The 24,009-nt window shown below is 48.5% G+C and overlaps 1 protein-coding gene across 2 annotated transcripts; it reads left to right on the top strand.

Moving 5' to 3' along the window:
• The first annotated feature begins 7 nt into the window (after positions 1 to 7).
• On the top strand, positions 8 to 13,858 carry SPRY4 (sprouty RTK signaling antagonist 4). Of its 2 annotated transcripts, none has more exons than XM_077897640.1 (2): positions 8 to 228; positions 9,194 to 13,858. In XM_077897640.1, the coding sequence occupies exon 2, from the start codon at positions 9,241 to 9,243 to the stop codon at positions 10,138 to 10,140; it is 900 nt and encodes a 299-aa protein (XP_077753766.1). In that variant the 5' UTR covers positions 8 to 228; positions 9,194 to 9,240; the 3' UTR covers positions 10,141 to 13,858. The 2 variants fall into 2 exon arrangements, with proteins under 2 accessions (XP_077753766.1, XP_077753767.1); XM_077897641.1 differs by lacking the exon at positions 8 to 228 and adding an exon at positions 297 to 1,159.
• Positions 13,859 to 24,009: the final 10,151 nt, after the last annotated feature.

Here is a 24,009-nt window from a genome sequence, read left to right as displayed (position 1 = left end):
GAGCTCCCTTCCCTCCCATTCATAAAAAAGCCATTTTCCCAGGCAGTGGTTGCAACACCGCCGCGGAGGCAGCGAGAGGAGCTGACAGCGCGGAGCTGGCGCGCGGAGCGCAAGGAGTCCTATCGGTTCCTCCCGCCGACGTCTGCGTGAACAGCGGCGTCTGACCCTCCCGGCTTCGGGGATTTACACAGGCGTGGAGCAATGCTTGTGGTTCTGCGGCTCCTCAAAGTAAGTCCCTGGCCGGTTTCGGGATCCGAAAGTACCCCCTCTGAGTCGCGACACGACTCCCCCGCCGGCTGGGGCAAATGGTGCGCTATTTCTAGGCGCGCCTCAGTGTTCCTTCCCTCTCCCTGCGCCTCCTCGAGCCGCTGCGGTGCGCCGCAGCTCCCCAACGCCCTCGGCTGGGCCGGCTCGGCGCCGGGGGTGTTCACAGCCTGGCATCGGACTTTCCGACCCCGGGGCATTGCCAAGCCCGGCTTCCCCACTCCGAGACTCCGAAAGCCCCGTGCGTGTCCCGGGAGTTTGCCTCTGGCCTGGTTTCTTCCCTCCTGCCTCGAGCGCTGGAATGGGAGGCTCTGGGCTCGGTCAGGAGCCACCTCTTGGGTCCGGCGGGCGCTCTTGCCTTGGGCGGCTTGCCCACCCCGGGCTCCGTGCCCACGGTGCCAGCTCTGCCCAGATCTCCCCAGCCCACTGCAGCGGCCTATGCTCGACGTAGGTTTTTCTTTTCCCTTCAGAGCCGTGAAGGACTGGGTTTTCTACCCTTCTGCCTCCCCCTCGATGGTCACACGGGGATGGCCCGGGACTGGGCATTTCTGCTCCCTCTCTGGCGAGGCGGTTCCTCGCCGTCTGACCTTTGCTCTGCTGCTGCATTTTATGCTGTGCAACTACCTTGCAGTTGCCTTCCCCTTCCCCGGCCTCTGCAGGGCCAGACGCTCCTCGGCCTCCTCGTGCCTCCCTTCTCCGGGCACCGAGCTGTGCCAGGCCCCGGGGCCTGGCCGCGCTGGGGCTGTGGTGGGGGCTGAAGGTGCGTTTACATAACGCCGGGCCTGTGGGAGCTGGAGAAAGAGGTTACATGCGTAGGAGAGATAAGGTTCCCGCTTTCCCTCCTTCTTGGTGGTACCAGGCTTGACATCACCGAGCAGAGAGAAGGATAGAGACGGTACGTTCTGAAAATTCTGAATCTCCAAGGCCACAGGGGTAAAGAAGGGGGGCAAAGGCGGGTTTGGGCAGCCAGGGCAGCTGGAGCTTGGCTTCATCACTGGGGCCAGGGCTGTGCCCAGTTCCCCCTCCATGAAGATGATCAAAAAGCATTTAGACAGTAGCAGCTCTTGTGCAAGAAGACAATTTCTCAATTCTCTTTGATTGGGGCTGGGGGTTGTGGGCAGAGAAGGCAAGGGAGGCGAAAATGGTTCTCGGCTTGACGGCTGAGTGATGGACGGAGAAGCAAACTGGGCTGCAGGGGCTGGATGGTGGTGATTAGAGGGGAGAGCTGCTGGCTGCCTCATTCACCAGCTGCTGGATGGGCATCCATATTGCCAAGGCTCGGTGAGGGCAGGAGGCTGCGTTCTGGCCCATTGAGGCTCCAGGAACCCCCAGGCATGGTTAGCGTTGAGAGGAAAGATGTGGGTTCAGTGGGGTGCCCAGATCAATGGGAACCCCCACTTTCCTGCCTCCAAATTAATGGCGTGATTCTCCAGTTTGGGGAGGGGCGGGAGCAAGTGCATGCCTGTCTGGTTAGCTGACCAAGGCTCTCCAATCTTTCTGACGAGCCTCTCGGGGCTACAAAAGCTGGAAGGTGAAGGCCTAGAGCATTTGAAAGAAATATGGCCTTATCAATCTTAGTAAAGCTCACTCTGGCCTGAGGCCCTACCCAATATTGCACTGCTGATTTCACAATGTTTAGATTTTTCTGGATCTCACATGAATGGAGCATAAACATCTGAAATCTTCAGTTTTTTTCCTTTAGTCTGTGAGTGTAGGGTGGACTAGGAAAGGGAATGCTGCAGTTGACCCTTTCAGCTCTGTTTCAGCAGAAGGGTTGAAAAGATGTAGACTTGTCTACAGTGAAATCTATAGTCCTCTTTGCCAGCCCTTGGGAGCAACCTCATTTGCCAGCAGGCTTCAGACAAATCCATTAATGTGAGCCATGCACACGGTGATCAACCAAGATGCTGCATTTGGCCAGTACCTGGTAGGAGGCATTTTGATGGCATATTTCTGAAATCTTGATGGACAAATGTTGCCCAGTTGGGGTGAGGAAGCCTCCTAAGACCTCTCTTATTCCTTTTTTAGATTCTGAACTCAGAAGTCATTCCTCTTTTTGTGGAATGGTAATCCTCCTCATTCCCACGACCTTTTCCAGATTACCATCATTTTGAAATGACAACATTTCCTTAAAGCTTTGGTTAGGCTTGATGGGAGGAGACCGAACACAGAGACTAGAATGATTCCTGGCTAAAGCAGAACAGAAACTAGGAACTGGTGATCATTGGGAGCTTACAGGTGCCATTTTTGTTTTAATCCTGCCAGAATAGGTGGAGAGGTGAGGCTCTTTGGAATTCCACACTCTGTGCGGCATATTCTTGGACCCACTTCTCCATCTCCATCCCCATGTCCCATTCCCACTCTGGTAAGCCTGACTGACAGTAGCCTCTGCCTAGAGGTTTGGCTGACTTGAATAACCAATGAAGGCAGCTTTCCAAAGCAAAATTTGAAAGTAAGTGATTTAAAAAGAAAGGGGGGGAAAAGCACCCATTAACACCTTCAAAAGTGGCCCTTGAGACATACTGTACCCTACAATTTAATAGTTTGGGATAACACATGGGGACTTCTCATCCAGTTCCTGATGCTAAACCCCTTGGTGTGACATCTAACCCCAAGCTTGGGGCCCCCAGAGCATTTTTCTTTCCTTAGGCCATCCTCTTGGGTAGGACCCAGATGCGTGTACCAAGGAAGTTTGGAAAGGAGCTCACTTTCTTTAGTCAAAAAAGTTAACTGTTCTTAGAGAGCCAAGGCATTTAATCTGGTTCTGAATCCGGAGTGCCTGTCATGTTGGTCCTACAGTGCTGGAAGTTCCTTTGTGAGGATAACTTAGAGGAGGAGTCTTGCACAAACCTGGACGTAGGGATACAGTTGAAAAATTTGGATTTGGGATTGTAACTATGAAAGCCTTCTTAAGGAAGGGGGGAAGAGCAAGAGTGGAAAGTTTCCATCTCATGACATACCTTGATTCCCCCTGATAGAAGGGATAGCAGTGACCCACTGGGATATATTTTCGGTCTTTAAAAAGAGCTGGAGAAAGGAGGCGGTGATGAGAAGAGCAACATACAGAAAACTGTATTACTCCTTTCAGACCACACTAGAGGCCAGGTCAGAGCAGATGAGGAGCTAGGAAACCTGCTAGGCTTGGACCTTAGTCTCTTCCACTGCAGAGTTGGGGAGGGGTAGGGTGGGTAGAGGCTTCCCAAGAGGGCTGTGCTGTGCTGGGCACCTCATCCAAGGACCTAGTAGTAAGGGAGCCACTTCCTACACAGGAGGTGTGGGGTGTTACATGATGTAAGAGGCGGGGTATTCTTGGCTCTCAGGGGTCTGGGGCTACCCTGCAGATCCGCACAGCTGACAAGGCTGGGGATATATCCGGGATATGTGGCTGGGTTTAAGAGGCTCCACCATTCAGCTGTGATCATGATTGTTCTTTCCAAGGACAGTCCGTGGAGGAAGCAAGGGCACTGGGGAGGGAGCACAGATGTCCTGGATCTAGTAGAGAAGGGAAGAGGCTGTTCTGGGGCAGGTGGCCATTTGCAAAAGAGTGCTGCTTTCCCTTGTCCAGTAGTCTTTCTTTTTCTGGTTAGGAGAAGGAGGAGAGAGTGGTCATCTGCCCCATCCCAGAAGTAAGCTAAAATCTATTATTTGGTATCTATGGTGGAGGGTGGTGAGATAAATGGTCTTGGTGTGAGAGGGGGCCCTCCCCTGGGGGGTCTAGGTTTCTGGTCCCCTCCAAACTTTACTGTGGACAAACCGTGCTGGTGACTAACAGGCTTCATCTAGCCCTGTTCTTTCCTCACTCTTGACCTCTAGTATCTCTTTAAGGGGATCTTGAAACCAACTTTTAAAGCCAGTTAGAACAGCCCAGAGCCAAGTGCAGCAAGACCTCTCAGACTCCTCCCTGCTTGTGCTGGGGCTTTGCTGCTCAGCTGACTGGTTGTGGGTGAGAATAGGAGTGAGTTGGGAACTGCTAGATTGTGACGGGACAAAGGGACGAAAAGCAGCTGTTTTCTTTGGTGATCTCTAACGGATTATGGCCAGAGGTGAGCTCCTTAGGGCTGGGGGAGCCACAAGGATTCTCAGACAAATCCAGCTGCGGCAGTGCTTTGTTTTCCACAGGGGCTGTTCTCTGAAGAGATGCAGAGTTGGTCTTCCTCAGTGGGGTGTAAGGAAGGCAGGTCCCTGGTTTTCCTCACCACCACCCTACCTCCCCACACACACCTTTTAAGGTCTTTTTGAAGCAATACGTCCTGATTTGGTTGGAGTTTAATTAACTAACCCGGGATGGTGTCACAAAGAATCAAGTGGTAGTGGTGGGTGGGGTCCCTGACAGCCTAGAGGCCTTTTCTTCTGAACTGATAAAGGGTTAAGCAACCTTGCTGGAAGGACCTGCCTGCCTGCCGACACTGAATGGAGCAGTGCGAAATGACCCATTCATTCAGAGCCTTTTGCCGGTCTGTCATGTGCTGTCCTATAGTTTTGAAAGCACAATTGTCAGGTTTTCCACGTATTTCCTAACTCCTCTTCCCAGGGTAAGTTAAGGGGAAGTGGTGGGTGGGTGGCATGAGCCTTTCACACGTCCCTTTATTCCTTTCAGCCAGCCTGTCTTGTGAGGTCTGCATCCAGATGCTAAGCCCCTCCCACAGGTACGAACACCACAGACCCGCCAGGCGGCCAAGACAGGACTGTGTGCTCTGGGCTTTTTAATATCCTGCTGATTCAGTATTCCGGGGCTGTCCTCTGGCTTCCTCGTACTCAGGCCCCTCCCTCCCTTCCCCACAGACCTCGGACAGAAAGCCCATCTGAGAATGTGCCCTGGGGACCCTTACGTTCAGCTTTGTAGGAGAAGGAGGGAACTCCCTCCCGTTCCAGCGCTTCCTTTTAGAGACTGCTTTGTGGTGAGATCCTACAAGTGAGACTTTAAAAAAAAACTGAAAATGAACACACGTAGTAACATAGCAGTGTATGAGGTGACAGAAGGGATGGCAAAGAAAACTGAAATGGAAGCAAAGGTAACTTGAGCTCTGGGCCTATCTGTGATGACCGATTTCAAACCCCCAGCCTCCAAGCCAGTCTGCTGTAACCCCTGCTGGTTTGGTTAAGAGCGGCGCGAACGGCCTGAAGAGGCTCCCTGAGGGCTGGTGGCAGACTGGGGAGACTAGTAGAGTTCATGGCTGTGAATGTGATTGGTGCTTTTCCTGCTTTCACATGAATACCCACGGGGTACTGTAAGGGCTGGGAGGTTGAGGCTGCAGGCTCTGGAGCCTTTGCTGTCTGGGTTAGAATCTTGTCCTGATCACTTACGTGCAGGGATGACCCTTTGTTCTTCTTTTCTTCCTTGCATAATAATGGTGTTATTCTCCAAGGTGAGATGGGGTGAGGATTAAATGAGAAAATCACTGAGGGCTTAACACAGGCCGCCTGATTTGAAGATATGTTTCATAAATATTCGCTGCTTCCACAACTATTACTATTTATTATGAGAAGTTGGGAGTGGAGGTAAAAGTTTCCTTTCCTCCTGCTAATCCATAATAATGCCACCTAAAACTTGATAGAGGTGCTTCTCTAAGTGGAGTGCTGGCTTTGTTTCTCTGGCCACAGTCTTCCAAATTGGCTATCAGTCTTCCAGAAAGCCTAAATGAGGCAAAGCCTCCTCTCCTATTTATATTATAAATCTCTTCCTTCCTTGCAGGGGAAGCAGAGAGTACATATTAAACTGCACTTAAGTTCATCAGCACTGCTTAAGACTGGAAGCTGGGTGTGTCCCAGTGAGTAGAGATTGATCTTCTAAACCAACTGAGGGTTGGGGTTTTTTTGTTGTTGTTGTTGTTGCTGTTGTTTTGAGACTTCATTTAGCTATGTGAGGGGTTATCAAACAGGCTGCCCGGGAAGTAGTTTTTCTTTGTTAGCCAAATGAATTCAACCCTCCTCTAGAAATCCCTGCTAATGGGGAAGTAAGGCAATGAGGCTTGAGGAGGGTTTTGAGCACTGCTGCTCTGAGGCAGCCATGGGTTTTTGCTGAGCTGGTGTCCAGAAGGAATCAGACATCAGGGTTATGATAGGGAAGATGCATTTTGGAATATGCCTGCTAGAGCCATCTTGGGTGCATGTCCCAAGAGAGCTAAGTCATCGTGGACCAAGTTCCCACCTCCATGTCTGGCCCCAACTGCAAGCCCAGATGTTGACACCTACTTCTGGAGGGTGATGGGAACCTGCTAAGGCCAACATCCCATTATTGCCTGCAGCTGCTGCACCCACCCTGGCATCCTGGTGGGACTTTTCCATTAATGTGCCTTCTGATTCTAGGGCATATTAAAATCCTTGAGCATTGCCCATGCCCTTTTTCTTTTTTTTTTTTTTTTAAGATTTTATTTATTTATTCATGAGTGACAGAGAGAGAATGGCAGAGACAAAGGCAAAGGGAGAAGCAAGCTCCATGCAGGGCACCTGACGTGGGACTCAATCCTGGGACTCCAGGATCACGCCCTGGGCTGGAGGCGGCGCTAAACCGCTGAGTCACCGGGCTGCCCATCCTTTTTGTTTTATCTACAAAAAATATGTGGCTGTTTTTTAAGAATTCCAGGAATACAACTGGGGAGCAGATAATTCTCTTCTTTCCCCTTACTCTTTCCAACAGCATGGTAGGTCCCAATCCTAGTCTGAAGAGACAAAAGCCCAACTACGTGGGGCAATACTGCCACTGACAGTTCTGTTGACAGGACCCTGAGCATTCATGACCCAAGCTTCTGGAAAAGAGAATCATGTTGTCTTTGTCCAGGGTGGGGATTCTGGCTGAGGTGCCAGAGAGTCTTCTATGCTTCCATCAGCATTTTGCATTCTTATGCCCAGTCACACCTTTTCCTCTAGGCAAAGTCCCCATGGCAGGGAACTGGAGCCCCCAACCCTTGTCTGTCGACCCTAAACCCATTTCTAGAAGCAAAGCTTTGGAGTCCCTGCAAAGAATAAATGGGCTAAGGTAGCATTCCTTGAAGTTATGCCCAGTGCATGGTTGCCTGGATTCTTGAAACAACTCCTCTCCATAGATGAATATTTCATATCCCCCCATCCAGCCCTGGATCCTGACCACAAGGTCTCCACAGGAGAATGCCTTGGGAAATGGCCATTCTTGGTGGTAGAAATGCCAGACACTTAAAGCTAACCCTGCACAGGGAAGTCTCCCACTTGAAAAAGATGCTCTCCTTTCACCTGGAGGGAATGTGGAGACAGGAGACAGGTGGTGCCATTAAACAGACTTTCTCCAACATGGAAAAAACTGCATAGAAGTCCCAGCATCTTTTAAGTAGGTAGAGCCATGGGAGCAAAGCCAATAGCACTTGCCCTATGCATATGGGAAATAACAGTTGACTGAGCAATGAGCTTTATGGAAAAGACTTGATGCTTTCTTGCATTAGAAGCCCTTCCCCAACAATTTTATCACTTCTGATCAAATACTGTTTCCAAGTAAGGGAGTATAAAATTGAATTGCCCTAAACGCCTTTTTCCACCTGCCTCTTCATTCCTCAGTGTAGACATTGATAAGTATGGATGACTCACCTGGGGCAAGGTGTCCTTCCCCTATTTTAAGACCATTATCTTTCCCTTCTGTTCACACCTTGTTCTGTCTCACACCCCACCCCCTAGTGGACTCTTCCCAGAGTCTAATTTTTCTCTTGGGTTCCAAATTGTGTCCCCTTGGGCAGAGGTCTTGGCCCTCTGCTGCTATTTCTTTAAATTGATCTCCAGCCGAATTCCGAATGTAAAGGTCAGCAGGCGAGGAAATGGCACTTCTAATAGAAAACAATGTGCACTTTCTAAATTTGAACCAAGTCGTTTCCGCTCTTTGATTTAAGTGACTTCCTGGGGTTCCGTGTCAGGCATTGCAGTTGAATCTCTGGCGGGATTCCAACTTAAAATTGCACTCTCTCGGTGAAATTAGAAACTGATCCAGAGTTGGCTTAGCTATTCTAGTAAATAGCATTTAGGCTGAAGGTTCAGCTCAGCACTTGGAAATGGGTGATGTGAGTGCCCCTCGAGAGGATTTCCCATCCACGTTGTCAGAAGTGCACCTAGCCAGGGGTTATTAGCCACTGGAGGTTGCTGCCCTTAGAAGTGGTAGTAATAAGTTAATATCCTGGATGTGCAGGCATCACATACAGCCCTTCCTTCTCTTGTGACTATCTGAAATAAACTCTTTTGTTTATCAAGCTGAAATACTCTGTGGGAGCTTATAGGGGCGATCTGTCACGGTCACTTCATCCTCAGCACAATGCCTGACACAGTCCTTTCGGTGTTCAGGAAAAAAAAAAGCTGATGCACTCTAGAACAATGACAGATTACTGGCAGGCATGATGCTAGGTAATGGGTAGCATTTTCTCATTTAATCCTCACAAGAACCCATTTTAAGGATGACAAAACTAAGGCACACTGCCAGGCAGCAGTGAGAATTCAAACTTGGATCTGATTCCAGAGCCTGTGTTTATAACCACTGAGCTATCTATCTTAAAAATAGAGTATATTTCACAGCCCTCACAAGAATGGGTTTTAACGGGCTAGGCTTGAACTCCTGCTGATTTCTGTTGACTTTTGTGTGCCTTTGGACAAGTTACTTTGAACATTCCTTTTCTGTAACTAGAGGAGGGATAATAATAGTAGTTACATTTTAGAGTGAAGAGTCAATGACGTAATATATATGGTGCTTAGCAGAGTACATGGCTCATTAAGTGCTAAATAAGTCTTATTTCTACCACTCTCTATTAATTGTTATTATTAATCATCTAAGCCTCGATGCTGGAGAGTTCATGGAGAGAATCCAGTTCTCATTTCATTTGGACCCCCCAGGACCTGATGGGGGGTGGGCGTGTTAACAGGCCAAGTACTGATGCCTGGAATCCACTCTTTCTTCCTTTTCCCCACCTCCTCCCCCCCCCAGGGCCCCTAGAAGCCTGTTCCTCTGCACAGTCCAGGACCTCCAGCCCCATGGAGCCCCCGATCCCACAGAGCGTCCCCTTGACTCCCAGCTCAGTCATGGTCCAGCCCCTACTTGACAGCCGTATGCCCCACGGCCGCCTCCAACACCCACTCACCATCCTCCCCATCGACCAGATGAAGACCAGCCACGTGGAGAATGACTACATAGACAACCCCGGCCTGGTGCCCCCCATTGGCCCTAAGAGGACCCGGGGTGGAGCCCTAGAGTTGGCCCCGACGCCTGCCCGCTGCGACCAGGACATCACCCACCACTGGATCTCCTTCAGCGGGCGCCCCAGCTCTGTGAGCAGCAGCAGCAGCACATCCTCCGACCAGCGGCTCTTGGACCACATGGCACCACCACCTGTGGCCGATCAGGCCTCCCCAAGGGCTGTGCGCATCCAGCCCAAGGTGGTCCACTGCAAGCCACTGGACCTCAAGGGCCCGACGGCGCCACCTGAGCTGGACAAGCACTTCTTGCTGTGTGAGGCCTGTGGGAAGTGTAAGTGCAAGGAGTGCGCATCCCCCCGGACACTGCCCTCCTGCTGGGTCTGCAACCAGGAATGCCTGTGCTCAGCCCAGACCCTGGTCAACTACGGCACCTGCATGTGCCTGGTGCAAGGCGTCTTCTACCACTGTACCAACGAGGACGATGAGGGTTCCTGCGCGGACCACCCCTGCTCCTGCTCCCGCTCAAACTGCTGCGCCCGCTGGTCCTTCATGGGCGCCCTCTCCCTGGTGCTGCCGTGCCTGCTCTGCTACCTGCCTGCCACCGGCTGCGTGAAGCTGGCCCAGCGTGGCTACGACCGCCTGCGCCGCCCCGGCTGCCGCTGCAAGCACACGAACAGCGTCATCTGCAAGGCAGCTGCTGGGGATGCCACGGCCGGCAGACCCGACAAGCCCTTCTGACGCTGTGGGCTGAAGCCCCCGCGCTCCCCCTGAAAACCTGGTTCCCTCTGACACCTGAGAAGACCAGGGCCAGGCGAGGCCAGAGGTTTCAGTGTCCTGGGGCTGCTTGCTGGTCTGCCCACTCCCACCCTCAGCTTCTGAAGATACGGAGACCACCACTGCCCACCCACTCTTCCCCAAGAGGATGAAGAAGCACTTTGGGTTTTGTTTTTTTGTTTTTTCAGGGTCCTGGAACTTTATGGCAGACAGACAGTGGCAGGGGCGTGGAGTGGTTAGCGGGGGGAGGGAGGGGATTTTTCTTTTTCAGAAGACGGAACACAGATGTGGACACATATCCGGAAGTTGCAGCTGCTTGAATGCCTTCCCAGTCCCTCCTTCCCCCTCTCTCCCTATCTTCCATTCTCTTTGGCTGCCTGGGAAGAATCACTAACTGAGTGACCAAGGGACCTTTTTTGAAGAAGACCCTTGAAACCCTGACGTGTATACTTTTCCTCCTCCCCCAGCCCCCCAGGTTGCCCCAATAGCTTGGGGAAGGCGAAGACCATGGCAATCCCTGTTGTATATACTTGGGACACTCCCCCACCCCCCTGCCAAGAGCAGAGGCCGGCCAGTGTGTCTAGGCCTCCTTCCCCACTCCGCCTCCCTGAAGCCGCAAATGGATTTAGGAGCCACTACACAGTGCATTTCTCCCTTCCAACTTCATCACTAACTCTTGGGGGTGTTCAGCTCATAACACCGTCCTTCGGTTCTTACCGAGTCACAGACTCACCTGCCACTATGTGTCCCAAGTTCTCTTTACCCAGATCCTTTCCAGAAATTTTGTGGGTAGAGAAGACTGGGACGGCACATGCGAGACCAAATATCTTTTGCCAATGAGTCTGAGGCTGTGGTCTCTGGATCCAGTCATTATGTTTTTATAGAACAATTAAACCAGATGCTATAACGGTGTTTTAAAAGAAACAATAACGAAACATTTGCTTCCTTTTGGGCCACCCCCAGGAAGGGCTGATTTCAAAATCTGGGGGGCAAACAACCTCAAGGAACACAGTCCCCCTTCCCACCAAGAAGAGGATTTTAACAGCAAAGAAGAGAGGCAACACCTCCCACTGGCAGAGCGACGGTAGAGCCAAGCTGGGTGTGGGTTCCTTCTCTTCTGATTCTGCTGCTTGCTGTCATAGCCTTTTGTGTACAGTGATGTGTCTGTATCTTTAATGTAAATAGACAGATGATAAAAAAAAGAGTCTATTTTAGTGTTAGGAAGCCCTGGCGGGGGAGGAAGAAGAGCAAGGGAGGTGGGAGATTCTCCAGGGGCTTTTTGGGATTGAGCCCTGCTTCTGTGCGTGGCCACACCACCCCTCCCAACAGCCCCCAAAGACGTAGCAACTCTCTCTCAAGGTGCTAAAGGACTCAAAGTGCAGCACGTCCAGTGGGTAGGTACTTGTTGCATGCAAAAGCTGTATTGTGTCTGGTCCTTCCTCCCCAGCCATTGCGCAGGGGTTTTTGCTTCCTGTGATATTTTGTGTGTCGCCCCACCCCTGTGAGAGGAAGTGGCCTGGGTCTATAAAGCTACCCCAGGTGAACCTGGAATTGCGGAAGGCAGACCATGTGTAGCATTTCCAGTTTGTTCTGTAGGAACAGAACCACCTCTAGGAAGGAGGCAAGGAGGCAGGTAGCTGTGATTGGCATGCACCCAATGCTTCTCAAGGACTTTTTTTTTCCTTCTTGAAGACTCTTAGTAACATCTTATGATTTAGAATAAGTTAATTGTAACCGTAGGTATTTATTGATTGGAGGAAAGGAGGGGAGGGTCTTATTATTTTAGGCTTTATTTATGTAACATTTGCTAGCTTGTAAAAAGTATGAAATATTGCATCTGCGTTTCCTAAGGCTGATTCATGTAGCTACCCTTGCCACAGTCATGATGGATGTATAGATGTTCTTGCACAAATAGGAGGGAATGGTAGGGAAAACATTTGGCCAACCACTTTTGCTAATTGAATGTATCAGATGCGTACTGAAGGGACTGGAGACGTTTTCCTCAGAACAGGTGTGCAGAGGTCACCCCCAAAACGGAAGGGCACGCGTCCACTCTTGGCAAGGCCTCAGAAGTTTTCCCACGGCCCCTCTCAAATGTCTCCATGGGAAACTTGACCCAGTGGCAAGTTGCACTTTGGTGATCTTGGTGTTCTACACACCCATTCTGTGGAGAATTGATTTACATAAGCTGTGTATACACACACACACAAACTACACACCGACCCCACCGACCCTCTATCTACACAGACCCTGTTTCCTGGCAAACAGCCTCCCGACCCCTGATGAACCCTGACTTTTGTGTACATAGTTGTAAACACAGATTTTTCTGGTTTGGGTTTTCTTTTTTCTTTTTTTCTTTCCCCTGTTCTGGCTTGTTCTTTTTGGTTTGCATTTAACCTGCTAGATGGATGTGTGCCGAGCTCCTGGTGCCCCCTGTGTTCAGTGGTAAGGGAAGCAGTGAAGCAGCTTTGGTTCTCCCAGCTCTGTTGCAGGGCAAGCCCTCAGCATGTTCTTCTTGGCTTCTTGGCAAAAAAACAAGACTGGCTTGCCCGTGGGCCCTGGGGGCCAGGCAAGGGCCACTGAGGGACTGAACGCTCAGAAACCTGACACATTTCTCTGGGTGCTTCTGGCTGATTGTGTGTTTGTCAGCAGCGGCTTGCTTGGCTGGATTATGTCTCGTTTTAACCTTTTTTGAAAAGAGCCAGCTGGTTCCCACTTCATTCAACCTGGGATGGGTGGTGGTGGTTCTGCCTGGAACAGAGGGTAAGGTCCACAAGCCTGGGTCCAGGACAGGGCCGTGGCTGCTCCCACCCTGAGGGTGGGTCTGTGAAGGCCCAACACTCCCAAGAAGTACCCTGAGAACTGGCTCTAGGGTAGCCAAGACCTTCCAGATAGATGTTGGAGTGCAACCAAGGCTTCTCATAGTCCCTGGCTGGAAGGAGGTGAAGACCAATCCCTGCTGCTCGCATGGGCCCCTTGATAGCCAACAGAAGTGGAAGACCTTCACGTGATACGTCTAGATATTTCAGCATTGTGAAGTCTGTGCGTCCCCAAGTGTACGCCAAGTGGGGCCCGGTTAGATAAAGACTGGCCCAAGGTTGCACAACACAGAAGGTACTGGTCAGAACCAAGCATCCAGATTCCATCGTCTCGAAGCTTCGTAGTCTCCCACGCTGCCCCGGGAGATGGCTGATGGAGGCCGGGCAGCACGACTTTGCACTGCACCAGTTCACTAGGGCATCTCCCAAGCTTCACCGGCCTTCTGGTTCATGCCTTCGGTAAGCACTTCCATGCCCTCTGCTTACTGTGACAGTTGATGACAAATCTTGCGCTGCCATTTTTGCTGTGGGTAAGTCTGTGTGGTGTCTTCTCTTGCTTTCCTTCTTACCACCCCACAGTCTGGTTTCGTGTTACAAACAGAAAAGCTGTTCCGAGGTTCCCACCTCACCACGTTTCCTACTTCTTCTGGTCCCTCTTCATGTAGCCCCTTCTCATCCCACAACAAAAGTTACCACAGAAGGTTTCCTTTGTATAGAATATTTATTTTGAAGCTCTATTTTAATAGTATTTATTTTAGAAAGTCTACTATTGTAAGAGTTCTTCTGTTTGTGAAGAAAAAAACAAGTTAAAAACTGAATGTACTGATCTAGAAAATATATATAAATATATATTGTTAAATATACACAGGACTGCTGTTTCTCGTGTGTTTGTGTTCACATCCCCAACATCCTCCCCCAGCAAGACTCCACATGAGTTTGTCAAAGAACACACATCAAGGGGAAATGCGGCCCTGGCTCTGGCAGGACAAGGGGGCAGAGAGGGGGCCTCCTGCCACAGTGGTCCCTCGGTCTGCCTCTGGGACGCCCTCCTACCCACTAGAGGAAAGCCTCACTTTCTTGTATAGATGACTTCTGCCAGAGGCTGCTAAATCTTCCTCGCCTACACAGGAGTGTCTTTGTAACAGACAGATGACAAAACTCAAACAGGGAAAGTGGGAGGCAGAGAAGGTGCCTGCTCAGGTTAGAAAAATTCTGCAACTCCTCTTGGTAAGCCCTGGTGCCCCCAAAGCAGATTTCAGCACACACAGACACACAGGTGCTTTAAGAAGGCAAACAGAAAGCCCTTGATGGGTTCCTTATTTTTATCAGGTTAGTGGATATTGTACAAAAGCAGTTCCTTTGACTTGTGAAGTCTTCCATCCATTTAGTGCCTTACCTTTGCCCTTCTAATGGACCTTCCGTGAGTTTCCTCTGCCCCTACCCTGACCCCTCAAAAATAACTGGTAAAGACCTGGCCACTTTTCAGTTTATGTACCTGGGGGAACTTTATTTTGAACATGTGAACACATGCCTCTTGTTTTCTGAAAGAAAAGGAATTGAGTGATTACTGAATTTTTTTATTTTTTTATTTTTTTTTGTCTGCTGCCATTAAGCATGGGCACACAAGCAACAGTGATGGCAGAAAGGGAGATGGAGGGGAAAATGAGGAGCCCTGGCTCCAGTTCTTGCTTTTTCTGGAGTCTAATTCTGGCCTCTTCCAATTCTTAGTTAAAGCCTCAGGCTCCTCTTTGAGAGAGCCAGACCCATTCCCAGGATCCCCCCAGTCAATGCCTGAGAAGGCACAAAGGATGTTCATCCTCAGTGTTGTCCTGTCTGCTCTCTAACTTAAAAGATAGGTTCCAGCCTCCTTGGCCAGACCACATAACCTGTCCCATTCCCAAATGATGGGTGAAGAGTAATGTGTGCTCCAAAGTTTCCCTGTGCTGACAAGGTAAGTGTCACACTGAAGGTACTTTTTTAATCCTCTCAGTCCTGATTGCTGTATATCAGGTTTGATTCGGTCTTGGGTTTTCCTGATGTTGGACCTGCCCTTGGTTTTACTTCATCTCTTGGGTTTGGAGAATAAAGACAACAAAAACCTATGCAGGGTGTTGGGTGCTTAGGATCTCACTAATCCAAATGCTGTTTGAAGGAACATGCACTTGTTTTTTTTTAAATTTGATGTCCAGAGAAAAGGTTCCACGCTAGCCTCCCTGACTGGCCCTTTGTCCCCTGGGCTCCCAGTAATGAAGTGGCTTTAGGTAATAAATAATAAGGGTTAGCATTTGCTGAATTGAACTCTATGTGGCAGACACAGGTTCAGAGATGTGCCTGCATGCCCAGTACATGGTTGGGAGTGGGTGGGGAAAACCGAATTGAAGACTTCTAGCTCACTTTGGGTTAGAAGCAGAAGATAGAGTAAAAAGGCTCCCCAGTGATTGAGTTTTTAAATGAGGAACAAGCAGAATTTCTCCTCCACGCTGATAATCACACACTCCTAAGAGGGCACCACCATCCTGGTGCTCCTGCCACAAAAAAGGCGGAGGGTTGGTATCCCTGCTCAGGGGGACGTGGGGGCAAACCTCAAGATACCCCCTTGGCAACTCTGTTGTATGGCCAGGAAACCCCAAGCTGACCCCTCCGGCCTGCTGAACCCAGAGCTTGGAATAGAAATAAGCCCCATTTTCCAAAGTATGTTTGTGAGGTAATCAAACGAACCCAGGCATACAGCTCCATGCTGGAGGTGTGTGCTAGATGAAAGCCGAGAGGACATTTTTAAGAGCCTGAAGTTTATTCATCGGAACTTTAATAAAACAATATGTCCATGGCCTGGGGCAGGTATAATTTTCATAATTTATGGGTCTCTAAGACAGGAAGAGAGCTCAGGGTTTTATTGTGTTTTGCACGATAAATGGCATTCCAATTGTCTACATGATGTTCCTTAAGGACTCTTGTCTGGCAGGAACACAGGCCTTCTGGAGCCCACCTGGGCCTCAAGGCCCGAGGCAAGGGATAATTATGAATACATCTGTATCTGTTAAGCAGGAGATGATTGACAAACTCCCTCGTTTCCTTCTGTCATTAGAAGACACTTCCTATGCCGACACCTACGTTAACATTTAACTGTTGCAAGGTTTGGAACCCTCCGGTGTTCCCTTCCTCTCTACCTTCTCCCTTGGGTCTGGCCTTTTTCCTTTCTCTAGGGGAAGAGACTCAGGTAAACCTAGGACTGGCTCCCCTTCCTGGGGAATGGTGAGGGAAGGAGTGGTCAGAAAAATTTGCCATCCAGAAAGCAAGATAATGGAGCTCCAGATGATACTCTGAGATCAGTAGTTGGAATACCTGCAGTCTTCTGGTAAGCTTTCAACAGGGTAACAAGAGTTAAGTGACCTTATGAAATCATTACAAAAGATACTGCATCGGAGCAAAGATGCTGCGTTATCGTCTACAGTCTTAAAGATAGTCAAGTTAGGTGACACAATCAGTCTTGTAGATGAGAACACTGAAGCTCAGAGAGGTTAAGACATTTGCCCAAGGCTACACAGCTGATAAGTGGTGGGCCCATCTTATTCTAACTTCCAAATGCAACCCAAGTATCCTCTCCTCTAGGATGCTTCCCTATGTCCCCAGAAAGGTTTCTTCCACTGGTGCTTCTGTACAAGGTGGCAAAGTAGGTAATCTTTAACCAAGATTACATAGACTAATTAAAAGATGAATTCTGGTCTAACTACCTCACCACAGCATGATACTTCAATTTTGAGGCCACTTCTCCAGACTGATCTCAGGAGGGATCCTCCTTCCCACATGACCTTACAAGAACCCTCCCAACATGGCCCCTGGCTAGCCTTCCTGATTTCTTCTGCCATTAAAAGAGGAAATACTTACCCAGACTATGGAATTATTTGGGCTGTAGCGGCCAGGCATGAGACTCTTAAAGGGGAAAGAGGAAGATAGAAGTTGCCCCATGTAATTCACAAATGTGTTCTGCTGGCTTCATGGGTGGTGCGGCCACAGCAGCTGCATGGGGAGAGATGCCTACACAGGTAAGGGCATAGGCCAGCCCTTTCTGCACATCTCAGCAAAGTCACATGCTTTGTGCCAGTCCTGGAGTAAAGAGAGGGGGCACAGATCAGGGAGCCAAAGCAGTCAGGGTGGACAAGGGTAGAAGGAGCCCATGTTAGAAGCAGTGTTCCTCCCAACCCTCCCCCGCTATTGCTTGGTTGGTTTCCAGGCAGTGCTCCAGCCAGCCCCAGATTACTAAAGCTCTTGGAGATGCCAGGTCTAATCTGATTAGAGAACAGGTATCTATTCAGGCAGGGCTAGTCCCCAGAGTGGGCACAAGGCTTGGGGTTCTCTGATAGTGATTACCACTTCCACAGGCCACTCTTACTGTGATGTGGTGAGAAGAGCACTGAGCCATAGGGTCCCTACTGCTCAGGTCTCTGTTCTGTCATCTTTACTAGTGTGACCTTGAGAGAATGCCTGCCCTGCCAGTAGCAGTTGGAGGATGAGATAGTGGATGTGCACAACCTCGATAAATGATAAATGCTGTTACTACTATCGGAGACGAAAACGGAGCTCATGTGGGAGGACACGGAATAGAGGAATTTAGGTATCTATTCCTTTTTTTTTTTTTTTTTTTTTTTTTTTTTTTAGGTATCTATTCTTAAGCCTCAGTTTCTCCATCTTACCAGCAGCCTGGACCATAGAGGGAGGAAATCACAAACTGCTCGTCCAAGTCTTTTCAATAACTGTTGGCTATCACTTGAAAAATAAGGTCTCCAAACTCAGATATAAGACTTCTCTAGAAAAATAAAAATAATTGGTGCCTCTGAGCCTCCCTCCCCATGGTACAACTGGCTGGAACTGAAAGGTAACTGCCCTTTCCAAACTGGGCAGGGTCCCCTTACTTTTCCCACAGCATCCCCTCCCATTCTACTGCCCAGTTCCCGTTGGTTTAAGTGCCCACTGGAATGGGTCATGTTTGTACCATGGTGTCCCTTAGTCCAGCCTGCTTTTCTCTCTCTTTTTTTAAATACTACTTGCCTGGCTGTCCACTCCTGAAGCTGGCTGGTGTCAAGTCTGATTGGCCTCCTTGGCACTTTAACCCAAATCATATCCCAAACCACATCTAGAGGGCTTCCTAAGGCTGCCCACCCTGCAGGCATGTCACTCAGACACAGGTAACAGAGTCAATCCCAGAAAGGACATCTAGGCTCATGGAGCATAGGATTTGGGGAGTTTAAAGGGAGCCCGTTGACATTGTTAGACAAATTTCTCTATGTTTGTGCTTTTTTGTCTGAGAGACAGTCTCTCAGAGGGGCATGTGCCCCTCCTAAAATGTGAAGAATCCCTGGTTCAAGCCACCCATCTCTGATAAATAGATGGGAATGGGAGACCCTGAGTGGCTTATCCAAGTTCACCCAACAGGTTAGCTATAAAACGAATAGGAACTGGGTTTTCTCTCTGAGGAACAGTTTATTGTTTTCAAGTATTTATGAGCCAATCTATAGTGTCTCCCACAAAAAATTCCCCAAAAGTGGCCTTGACTGTAATGATACCCTCAGTAAGCAGCCCACTTTGTCCTACCCTGACTCTCTTTCTCTGATCTTTACTTAGTTCTTCCTGCCACTTCTGCAGTATGCAGCGACCTGACCACCTGTCTATTTGTTTATGACATGTCTCATCCCCACTAGAGGACGTGTTCTGTGAGGGTGATAAACTTGGCCTCTTGTTTTCGTGACTTCCGTGCTACCTGGTCTTTGTCACAGCACACACAGAAATGGTCCACTCAGGTAAACCAATGAGGTATCTTGCCAGTGATGGGCAGCAGCACTCCAGCATCCAGGGGCTCTCTCCTCTCAAGCTGCACCCACTGCCCTGAGCATCCAGCGGATCAATTTTTCAATATATCCCACATCCTCTGGGAAGCTTCCAGCACAGCATCTGGCACACGAGGGGCAGTCAATAAATATTTGTCAAGTGTAGTAATCAATTAATGATACCCTGAGAGGACGGTTAAAAAGGAATGAACAAGGGGCGCCTAGATGGCTCAGTCAGCTAAGCATCCCTCTTGATCTCAGCTCAGTCTTGATCTCAGGGTTGTGAGTTCTAGCCCCAGGCTGGGCTCCACCAGAGTGGAACGTACTTAAAAAGGGGGGGGAGGGGATGAACAATGGCCTCAGACTTTCTGTCCTAAAGCTAGCCATGTGAGAGGTTGTACCATCTCATAATCATAATGATATGAATAAGACCAGTTTCCATCTTAATACAGTTGACATTCTAGTATTTATCACATGCCTAGCACCATACCAATCAAGTGCTTTTTTACCCATTTTTCCTGTAATCCTTACTCCAAATTAGTACTTTTATTTCCCCCATTTTACAGATGAAGAAACTGAGGCTCAAGAAGTTAAAGTCATGTGCCCAAGGTCACACAGGCCTGACTCCTGAACTCCTGCCTTCCTACCTGTGTGCCCACCCATGGACACTGGGAAGAGGCATCAACATGGTATCTAGGCAGCCAACTGGGGGTGGTTGAAGAGGAGAATGGGGGAGGCCTGAGCCCTAGCTGTGAACTAAGACGGCCTGGCTATACTGCTGTAGAATCACTCATGGACTGTGAAGGTATCTGGGGCTAGTAATTTGCAAAAACGAATCTGGTAAATTCCTAGCCCTGAGCTCCCTTCACCATTTGCCTGAGACGGAATATCTCCAAAGGGAAAAAGAAGAAGCCAGTTTAGGAACTTATGCCACTTGGTTCTTCTGGCCTTTCTAGAACAGGTATGGTTACCAGAAGTGTTTGTTAACAGTCAATAGCGAACATAAACTACTTAGACCAGGCCAGCATAAGAAAAATTATTATTGAATAGCTTCAGGAACAAGAATCAAGGCGGCACTTAATTTTTCAAAAATATTTTAAAGAGTTGAATATATTTTTAAAAAATAACATGACATTTGCCAAAAGGAAAACAACAGAAAAAAAAAATCCCCTACCATATTCCCAGCTTCGGTTTGACATTTTGGAGTATACCATTCATTTGTTCAACAATGAGGGTGCAGAGACTATCCTTCCAACTTTCAAGCCGTATGTGGGATCACACTGCAGAAAACTCTTCCACACAGCACACATGGATGGACTTCCTTCCACATCTCTACAGCTCCACACTCTTGTGTTTAATAGGTGGTGTTGCATGGCATTTCATTTTACAGCCTTACCATTCCTGTTCCCACCTCCCCTTGTGATAGCTCTGCTTTCCACATCCAGCCACAAACCTCACCTGGACCACAGGACACACACCCTCTGCTGGCCCTGCCCAAGGAGGCCAGTGGTCAAGAACAGGAGCCCTGCTGGCCTGTGAGTGTGTGTATGGTGGGTGCAAGGAGTGGGGCTGCACACAGGGCAGCCTGCTGGTGCTTTTCCTCGGGTACAGGAAGTTCCTCTTTTCCCAGAAGACTTGCCATGTCGCACATCTCTGAGTAAGGACAAAATCCTAGATGGTATGACATTCTCCTTAAAGATGACCACAAAAGTAAACAGGAGAGGACCTGAAAGCCTGCTGTCTTTAACATACACAGCTTTCGCTGAGCCATCAGCTCCAGGTCTGTACTATTTAGAGAAATGTATTCCACAATAACCATCATTTATTTATCCAATCCCTTCTTATTTCAGAGAGACAGAGAAGAAAGAGAGATCATGAGCATTGGGGGAGGGTAGAGGGTAGAGGGAGAAGCAGATTCCCCACTGAACAGGGAGCCCCATGCAGGACTCGATCCCAGGACTCTGGGATCATGACCTGAGCCAAAGGCAGACACCTAACTGACCGAGCCATCCAGTTGCCCCTGTCACTGCCCTTCTTAAAACCCTCCAGTTTCTCGCCACCCTTGAATGTGGGCTGGACTTAGTGGCTTGCCTCCCAAGGACAGAGCATGGAAAAAGAACAACAATAACATCACAGCGGAGAAAAATCTGGCAGACGCCACCTTGACCGAGTGATCAAAGTTAACCATCAACAGTAATAAGTTACACTGATGTCATATACTCCCTGTAATCATGTGACAACAAGGGCACCTCACCTCTCCTATTCTTCCCCCAAATTCATAGCCTAGTGGAATCACGAGAAAACAGCAGACAAACCCAAATTGAGAGACATGCTTCAAAATACCTGACTCGTGTTCTTTTAAAAGTGTCAAGGCAATGAAAAGCAAGACTGAAAAATTGCAGAGACATGAAAACTAAATACAACATGGCGGAAAAAAAGGAAAAATTAAATAAAATTTATATAGTATTGTACCAATGTTTATTTCCCAGTTTTGATCAGTATACTATGGTTGAGAAAGATGCTAACATTAGGGGATGCTAGGTGAAGAATACAGGGAATTTTCTGTACTATTCTTGCAACTCTTCCATAGAGCTAAAATTGTTTCAAAATAAAAAGTCTTTTAATACATAATTTTCTTAAATCTTTAGTTTCTTCCCATTGTACTCAATGCAAGTCCAACTCTTTACCAAAGACTATAAGACCCTGCCTGACCTGCCCCAGGTTTCTTCCAGAGTCCATCCCTTCACTGTTTGACTAAGGGAAAAGTAATTCTAGTCACAGATAAACCCTAAGAAGTATAATCAAATCATGTTGGCCTCAGTCCCCTTGCCAGTGACTGATTCTGCATGGACACAGATTACAGTGACAACTAATGATAGGCAAGGGAAAAATCTAGGAGTTTCTAGGAAGTTTCTTCACCCATAAAATGAGAAACAAGGAAGAAAGGAACACACTAGTGTCTTTGGGACACTGAACTGCAATCTTAGTACCATGAAGGCAGCCGATCTGAGGGTAAGAGCCCAAAGCCAGATGGCAGAGAGAAGATCGAGAGAGACCCAGGAAACTGTGACATCACTGGGCTGCCTAATTAGCCAGTCCTGAGGCCACTATACGTGGAGACTTCTTTCACATAACGGAACACATCTTTCTTATAATTAAAGCCAGTTTGAGCTGGATAATTTTCATGACTTGTAGTCGAAGTCATCCTAGCTGACAGAGTTCATACATTCTATACTTCTTGAGAAGATTGGCATTTAGAAAGATCTGAAGTTTGGGAGAGGCCTTAAGTCATCTTAACTATAAATCCTCTGAACAACTGTAAGTACAAGAAGTCATCATTTTCAAGTCTGAGATGTTCCTTGGAACTAATGCTACCATGTCATGTCTTTTATTTTCCTGTCTTTTTTTTAAACATTTATTTATTTATATGTATTTTTAAAGATTTTATTTGAGAGAGAGAGAAAAAAAAAAGAAAGCACATACAAATGTGCACAGGGGGAGGTGCATAGAGAGAGAGATTCTCAGGCCAATTGTACACTGAGCACAGAGCCTGACATGGGGCTCAATCTCCTAACCCTGAGACCATAACCCAAGCCAAAATCAAGAGTCGGGTATTTAACTGACTGAGGCATCCAGATCCCCATAGATTGTTTTTTTATCTTTAAATAATCTCTACAGTGAAGGTGGGGCTTGAACCCACAACCCCAAGATCAAGGGTCACACACTCCACCAACTGAGTCGGCCAGGCAGCTCTACCATGTTAGGTCTTAAATGGGTCAATAACTTCTGTGGAGGGCTATGTCCAGTTCTTTTTTTTAAAAAATACATTTTATTTATTTATTCATGAGAAACACAGGCGGAGACATAGGCAGAGGGAGAAGCAGGCTCCCCACAAGGAGCCCAATGTGGGACTAGGATCACATGCTGAGCCACCCAGGAGTCCCTATGTCCAGTTCTATACAGTTATCAGCATTCAGAGAGTTTGGCTACTAGACTGCCCGTAGGTAGTAGCTATTTCCGCCCTCAAGTAAAAAAATAAATGTAGGAGGGGTTCTACTGTTTTTCAAAGTGTATACTATTAGTTGATTTAACATCCCCTCTTTTCAAGTGGGGTGCCCACAGAGTTACAACTCCTAAAAGCTTCCAAAGTAGATTACACAGAATGTTGTCTCTGAAATCAAAATCATGTTTTCCTTGTAATTCCAGGAAGGAAGGGGGAAGTCAGATCTTAAATAAATCCCGAATTAGAAACAGTCTTTTTTCCCCCCTCTGCTGAAGCTACACAGCCCAAGTCTTTCTTGTGGACTTTCAGTCTGGATCACTGCCAAAAATGTGAGCAAGAATTTGGCCCATTGTTACTTTAAATATCCTGTGTCGCGGGCCATCTAGGAATGTCTAAGTATGGGAATTTTCCTTCTGAGGTCTGGGATGTAGATATAAATAACTAGAATCCGTCTCCATCCTGCCTCTCTGGGCTTCAGTGGTGTGAATGAGCCAGCCTTGTTTAGAATGATCACCAGCCCACTCGGGGCCAGCAGCGCAGTGTCAGGTGAATGCTTCTCACCTGCTCTCCAACATTAACTTCTCCCTGCCAGGTCAGGCAAGCTGGGGAGGAACTACTTCCAAAGCTGCCCCAGACTTGTCTTGAGAACACTGCCTGGTAGGGACACCTGGGTGGCTCAGTGGTTGGGCATCTGCCTACGGCTCAGGGCGTCATCCCAGGTCGGGGGATTGGGTCCTGTAGGTATCAGGCTCCCCGCAGAGAGCCTGCTTCCCCCTCTGCCTGCCTCTGCCTCTCTCTGTGTGTCTCTCATGAATGAATGAATGAATGAATGAATGAATGAATATAAATGAATGAATGAATGAGAACACTGCCTGGGAGACTGCGGTGGAGGTTGACCCATTTTCTTTCTAATGCTCCCCATTTCTCCAAGGGGCAGAGTGTGCATAAGGGGCAACTGCAAGGTTTGACCTCAAAAGCCCAACCATCCAGGCACCCTCTTGGTCTTCACAGCCTTATCTTCATCTGTTGGAGCAGCAGGATGCAGATTAGCATGTCCTCAGAAGATAGCATTTGTTTTCTGTCAGAACCATGGCCAAACATAGGGCATAAGCATCAGAAGACTTGGGTTCAAATCCTGGCTGGACCACACACCGGTTGTGAGAACAGACAAGTCTCAAAGTCAGCATGA

This window comes from Canis aureus, chromosome 5, assembly GCF_053574225.1.
Source record: "Canis aureus isolate CA01 chromosome 5, VMU_Caureus_v.1.0, whole genome shotgun sequence".
NCBI lineage: Eukaryota > Metazoa > Chordata > Mammalia > Carnivora > Canidae > Canis > Canis aureus.
The sequence above is the reverse complement of the archived record's forward strand: the minus strand, read 5'-3'. Positions and strand labels throughout refer to the sequence as shown.

Coding starts and splice junctions, on each gene's coding strand:
- SPRY4 (XM_077897640.1), top strand. CDS start 9,241: ATGGAGCCCCCGATCCCACAGAGCGTCCCCTTGACTCCCAGCTCAGTC.